Source organism: Anomalospiza imberbis, chromosome 3 (assembly GCF_031753505.1).
Source record: "Anomalospiza imberbis isolate Cuckoo-Finch-1a 21T00152 chromosome 3, ASM3175350v1, whole genome shotgun sequence".
Taxonomy (NCBI): Eukaryota; Metazoa; Chordata; class Aves; order Passeriformes; family Viduidae; genus Anomalospiza; species Anomalospiza imberbis.
This window is the reverse complement of record NC_089683.1, coordinates 13,095,073-13,102,315: the sequence shown is the minus strand read 5'-3', so window position 1 is coordinate 13,102,315 and position 7,243 is coordinate 13,095,073. Positions and strand designations below refer to the sequence as shown.

General features: G+C 40.7%; 1 protein-coding gene across 1 annotated transcript in view; it reads right to left on the bottom strand.

Moving 5' to 3' along the window:
- Positions 1 to 2,306: 2,306 nt before the first annotated feature.
- Positions 2,307 to 7,243, bottom strand: part of NBAS (NBAS subunit of NRZ tethering complex) — a 158,525-nt gene continuing 153,588 nt past the window's right edge. Inside the window, exon 52 of the mRNA XM_068183435.1 lies at positions 2,307 to 3,069. Coding sequence (XP_068039536.1) covers positions 2,794 to 3,069 — 276 coding nt within the window. The 3' untranslated portion in view covers positions 2,307 to 2,793. The remainder of the gene's footprint in view (positions 3,070 to 7,243) is intronic.

Here is a 7,243-nt window from a genome sequence, read left to right as displayed (position 1 = left end):
TATCCACATCCACTGATTGCCACTTATATTACCTTTTTAAAATTTTTCTTTTCTTATTTCTGCAACTCCAATACACTTGCTTTACTAGTCTAGTGCTCTTGGGACTGCTAACATAATAGAACAGAATTAAGGCAATATAGCTGAATGACAGAAATTGGAATTTGGAATGCATGCTAATACATGGATGATATAATCTTCCATAAACACTGAAGGACAGATGGGACTAGCAAACACAAAAGGTAAGTTAACAATCTGAAGAATTAAAGCATTGTTAAAAGTCTCATTACAAATCCTATGCAATGGGGAAGTAAGGCTGACATCTGAGCCATTTTCACAGTCAGTAAAAGCTGGTAAAACAAAGCAGATCCCAAGAGGATAAACAAAAAGCTTTTCAACATGGGAACAGCCAACACAGTCATCCTTGGAGGTTTTCCAGACCCAACTGAATGTAGATTGGAGCAACCTACTCCAGCCATACAGGCATCCTGCCTTAAGCAGGAGGTTACATTACTTTACCCTAGAGATTGCTTCCAATGTTTTTTATGTCCTCTGGATCTTGTAACATACAATGTTTCTGTACATTATTACATTATAATACTATAAAATTAGAACACAAGATTAGGCAAAATATTTACAGACTAATTTTAAGAGCGTCTGTAAACATGAAACATCAAACCCTTTGGGTAATGCAGTGTAATAGACAGTGCCCTTCTTAAAAAACCTCTGAAAACATTAAAAAAATTGCTCTGTCTTAATAAGACAGAAAGGCATTTGGAATCAGTGCCTGGTAAAGTTATGAAGCTTATTCTGTGACATATTTGAGAACAACTAAAAGACAATGCAGTCACTGCTCACAGCTAGCATGGCTTCATGAGAGCAAAGTCCTGTTTATCCAACCCAATATCCTTTTATGACAAGGTAGCCCATCTAGCTGATGAAAGGATGAGCATTGTAATCTTTCTGGATTTCAGTGAAGTTTTTGATACTCTCTCTCCTGCAGGACAGATCTCCACAGGATCCTTCTGGACAGAAAGTCCAGCACACAGCTGAATAAACACATCATGGGATGGGTGAGCAACTGGCTCATGTGTTGGTCACAAAGGGTGACAGTAAATGGGGTGATATCAGACTGGTCATCTGTCACTAGTAGGGTTCCACAGGGCTCCATTCTCAGGCCTGTGCTCTTCAACATCTTCATAAATGACCTGGATGAAGGACTGGAAGGGATACTGAGCAAGTTCACAGATGATACAAATCTGGGAGGAGCTCCTGACTCTCTTGAAGGCAGATACTTTGACAAATCAAGAGGGTTGGGCAACAAAAAAATGGATGAGTTCTGCACCTGGCACGGGACAAGCCTGGATGGACAGACAGACTGGGGAATGAGAGGCTAGACAGCAGTGCCACAGACAGGGACCAGGTGGTCCCTTTGGCAAGTTCAATCTGAGTCAGCAGTGCCCTGGCAGCCAGGAGGGCCAAGTGTGTCCTGGGGGCATCAGGGCAGCATTGCCAGCTGGGCAAGGGAGGGGACTGTCCTGCTCTGCTCTGCACTGGGACAGCCTCACCTCCAGTGCTGGGGGCAGTTTTGGGTGCCACAATATAAGAAAGGCTTTAAACTATTGCAGAGTGTCCAAAGGAGACCACAAAGATGGTGAAGGGCCTTGAGGGGAAGCTGTGTGAGGAGTGGCTGAGGTCACTTGGTCTGTTCAGCCTGGAGGAGACTGAGGGCAGACCTCACTGCAGTTGCAGCTTCTTCGTGAGGGGAACAGAAGAGGCAGGCACTGATCTCTGCTCTGTGGTGGCAGTGACAGGACCTGAGGGAATGGCCTGAAGCTGTGTCAGGGGAGGTTTAGGTCAAATATTAGGAAAAGGTTTTTCACCCAGAGGGTGGCTGGGCACTGGAGCAGACTCCCCAGGGAAGTGGTCACAGCACCAACCTGACGGAGCTCAAGGAGCACTTTGACACTACTCTCAGGCACATGGTCATGTGCAGAGCCAGGAGCTAGACTCAAGGATGCTCGTGGGTCCCTTCCAACTCAGTATATTCTGTGATTCTGCAAATATACATATTTATGCAATTTTTCATAACTCAGGAAAAATAAATAAATACTTTGAAAGTACATTCACAAAGGTATCAACAAATGTTCAGGATGTAAGATGGGGTTTCCGAAATGGTGGAAAAAAATATCTCTTAGACTTTAGCTTGTCCTCATGAATAAACATCGCTAAGGAGAGACAGGAATTTCAGAAAAGGAGCTGAAAGAAAATATTTATCTATCTAAAAGGCTGAAAGAAGAGATAGTACATTAAATGCAAAATATTTAATTTATTGCAAACAAAAGCTGTGATAACAACATTGCACAATACTGAATTTTAAGGTTTTGAAATTCTCAAAAAATCACTCTTGTGACTTTTTTTGCTCCATATATATCTTTGTATTTTTACATTAGTTTTACATTATGACAAGAGTAAATTACTTACAGAAATTAAGACAAATTGTATATAGCCTGCCACCTTACTAATGTTTCATTTATATGTAACTGAGTGTAACCATTTAACTTTGATCTGAAAGGATGATCAAATTCAACGCTTTGCTAATCATACAACAGAATGATACAGTCTGCAGCAATAGTTTTTTAAACAATTAGAAGTATATGGGAATTTTCTGTGTGCTGTGTGTTTTCTACAAAATGTAGGTAATAACTCACTTTGTTACTTTACTAGAGCAACAATTTCTCCCTTTTGTGTAAGATCTCTGGCAAAAATGCAGACAAATGCATAAATCCAACGTTTTTAGATCCAGTGCTGAACAGCCTGGAGGGCAGTAGTAAAAGTCCTGAGTGCAGGATGGGTCCCTCGATGAGCCATCAGGAGAGACCCGGCCTCTGCACTGAACCCTGCTTCCTTAAGCTGCTGTGCAATTTCCTCCACATCCCAGCCTCCCTGCCCCTGGTTAGCCAGGAGGTGGTCAATAAGGTGAGGGCAGAAGGCAGTGGACATGCACTTCACCACCAGCTTGGCGTTGAGGAGCAAGGAGAGTATTTCAGCATCACAAGTGGAACCATCAACCTACAAAGAAAGAGAAATTCAAAGTAATTAAAAATTAATTGCCAGATACAGCCATCAGCCAGAACATGTCACGACAGTTCTGACTGCACAGTGTGACCTTCAAAGTGAGAGGAGCATTCCCCACGGATTAACTACAGGGATACATGCTTTGCATATGTCAGAATATTTAAAGGCATGTCTTTAACACTCTACCACATTAATATAAATATCTGACCTGCACAAAGTTAAGGAATAAGAATGCTTAACAGCCTGGGATTACACAACTACCTTTATAGACTTTTCACAGGTTTTCAGTCCCAGTGCAGCACAGATCACACTATTTAGCTCCATATCAAGAATGACACTCTGAGGAAGGTCAGAGTAGAGTATATTACATTTTGGTCACTTTCTATTAATATATTACATTGCATTTCACATGTTAATATGACAGGCAACATTCACAGACTCAAGCAGCACCCAAAGCAAGGATGAGATTTTCAAAAGAGTATAACATACTGAAAGATGTGAAACAGAGCTGCTACCTCTGAGAGATATTTTGGATGCCACAAAAAATGTGTTTACTTGATATATGTGAGCATAATACTCTCTTGAGAATCTTGTCTGTAGCTTTACAAATAACACTATAGAATACTTTAAATTCTATTTCAGTTAATTTTGGTATGTCCTTCCTGGGTTCTTTGAAATACAGTGCTGTGTTAACTTACCACTTAATGAGGCACAATAGAACAACTGCATATAATCAAAAAAGGGACCCCCACCCACAGGGACTTTGACAAGCTTGAGAGGTGGTCCTGAGCAATCTTCATGAAATTCAACAAATCCTAGTGCATGGACCTGCATCTGGGTTGGTGCAATCCCAAGCACAACTACAACTACAGGCTGAGCAGAGAATGGACTGAGTGCAGCCCTGAGGAGAAGCACTTGAGGATGTTGGTGGACAAGAATTGCAACATGACCCATCCATGTGCTCTGACATTCCAGAAAGCCAGTCAATCCTATCCTATGCTGCATCCCAAGTGGTGTGGGCAGCAGGGCATGGGAGGGGATTCTGTCCCTTTGCTCTCCCAACCTGCATTCATCTCTGAGATCCCCAACATAAAGACATGGACATTTTGAAAAGAGTGCAGAGACAGCCACCAGGATGATTGGAGGACTGAACACCTCTTCTATGAAGACAGAAGGAGATGCTAAGTCTGGAGACATGAAGGCCCTGGAGACAACTCACAGCAATTTCCAGTACCTAAAAGGGGCTACAAGAGAGCTGGAGAGGGACTTTTTACAAGAGCATGAGGTGACTGGACAAGGAGGTATGATGAAACTGTAGAAGGGCAGGTTTGGATTAGGTATTAGCAATAAATTCTTTACTGTGAGGGTGGGAGGTACTAGCACAGATTGTCCAGAGAAGCTACAGGTGTCCCATTCCTGGGAGTGTTTCAAGGTCAGGTTGGATGGGGCTTTGAGCTACCTGGTCTAGTGAAAGGTGTACCTGTCCATGGAAAGGGGATTAGAATAAGATGATCGCTAAGGTCCCTTCCAACCCAAATAATTCTGTGAGAAAAACAGGACCAGAAGAGGGCTAGACAACAATCAGTTTTCAATTACTGCACTCTATCAAGTTACAAATAAACAAATCAAATTATGATACATTTACAAAACCATCTCTCAGTTTAAAAGGAAAAAGTAAATTGCCTGGTTACTTTCTGCTTAATTTTCTATCAAAATTATGAGCCAACATACATGACTGGTACCAGGGTAACAGCAAGTAATAAACACTCAATGGTAAGTTTTTTAGCACCCTTGAAGAGCAATTCAACTGCTACACAGGACATAACTACTGCATAAAGGTTAATTGGCAGTGACACTTTACAGTTGTAATCAAGCCATTTTTAATCTAATTAGCACAGAAGGTCCAGTTTATAAAACCGTTCTAAGAACTGTAGGGATGTTCAGCCTTTAGGCTATCCAATCTTAGTCTTCAACTTTTTAGTAACTGCCAAAAGTTTACTACAGAAATGTTTTCCTGTTGAAGACAGGCTGATCATTAAATAAAATGGGTCAATAAACAGCTGAACATGAGCCAGAGTGTACCCAAGTGGCCATGAAGGCCAGTGGCATCCTGGCCTGGATCAGCAATAGAATGGCCAGCAGGAGCAGGGCAGAGATTGTCCCCTGCACTCGGCACTGGTGAGGCTGCAGCTCAAATCCTGTGTCCAGTTCTGGGCCTCACACTTGCAAAAAAGACACTTGTGGTGCTGGAGCATGTCCAGAGAAGGGCAATGGGCTGGAGAACGGTCTGGAGACTGAGTCGTATGAGAAGCTGCTGAGGGATCTGGAGCTGCTTATCTTGGAGAAAAGGAGGCTCAGGGGAAATCTGAATTTCCCCTGAATTCAGGGGAATTATAGTTCTCTACAACTGCTTGAAAGGAAGTTACAGTCAGATGGGAGTCAGCCTGTTCTCCTAATTAAGATGTGATAGGAGAGGAGGCAGCATCCTCAGGTTGTGCCAGGGGAGGTTTACCAGGGAAAGAGTTGTCAAGCATTGGAACAGGCTGCCCAGGGAAGTGGTTGAGATTTGGTTTAGAGTGGACTTTGCAGTGCTGAGTTAACAGCTAGACTTGGGGAGACTTCACAGGTATTTTCTAACCTAAACAATTCTGATTCAAAAATTTCTAGTGTTTGGTATCTTGCAGCACACCATGCAGCATAGTAAGCCATTATCCAAACAGCTGCCATCTCTTCTGAAATGAGACTGAAGGGATATTCTCTTCCACCTCAAAGCTCTGTGTCTTCTACTGTTAACTTGTATGTAGAATGAAACTTTACACAGGGTTTCACTGTTTGATTTTATTAACATAAAATGCAAATAGTTATTACAGTAGTGAGACTGACAGCAGATGCAAGGTTTAATTTAATTTTTTTTAGGCTACTATTCAGTTGGGAAAAACTGCTATAGATTAGTGTGATTTTATATACCAGAAACCTACAAAATTGAAAGAGACAAATCTGAAAGAAGACTGTTCCTAGCATAAACAATTAAACATCTGAGCTATACTGCAAGGATAAAGATGCTCATGCAACCCACAAGCAGAGAAACCTGTCTGCACTCACAAAGAAATGAGATCAGCATGGTTTCACATGTAACAAAACAGCTCACAAAAAGGCTCTTGGGTTGTGCCCCAGCTCATCCTTAGGCCCAAAGAGATCAGTAGGTTTAAAATGATTAACATTTCCCATTTTCTGACTTGCAAGTTGTCTGAAGACATGGTAAGGAAGAGGAAACTTTTGTAATTTAGTTGTCTCCAGGCAATTGGATGGAGATGATGGCAACCAGACCCTGTGAATGCATTTCATGCAGTTAAGGCCACTGTCTGTTCCACCATTTGTGGTCAGTCATGTAGTGTCTGGCAGGTGTGGGAAGAACACAGAGACACTAAGGTTTAATGAGAATTGCATTTAAAAATAGGCAGCAAAGAAAGCTCAATTGATTATTTACCAGTTTTACAGCTCCAGATCATGTCGATTTTTGGGGTATAAATTCCACATATAGAGACATTTCTAGTCAATCGTTTAAATAAAAATAACAACCTACAGAGATTGTCAGTGAATTGATACATGTTTATAAACCTTAATTGAGACAGCTTATACACTGAAGAGCTCTGTTTAAACAGAACTGTAAGATTTTTTAAAATTAAATCAATGTAGCTTAAGACTACATTTATTTAAAATTAATTTTAAATCACAACAACAAGCATTAAAGTAAAAAAAAATCCACCTAAAACAATATAGAAGGCAAACACACAAACCATGTATTTTTAAAGAAATACACCACAGAGTATAGTCAGTTTTTATGCAGGAAATTGCTCAGCAAAACTATGACTCTCCAATCTAAAAAAGAGATGGCTTCGAGGGCATATAGGGCACATAGCAACATCACTAAAATTATAAAGTGATTAATTAAAAATATTATATCATTAAGAAATTAAATAATATGAAGCATCAAATTAATCTAGTGGGATGAGATTACAAGAAAATAAAAAAATAGCCTTTTTCACTGTTGAATTCTCAGTCAAATGATACTTCAAGATGTAAAAGCACATTCAAGTCTAAAGAGAAATTGCACAAAAGCAAGAAAGAAAACCACTGGCAATTACTTAGCAGATACATACAGCCAAAA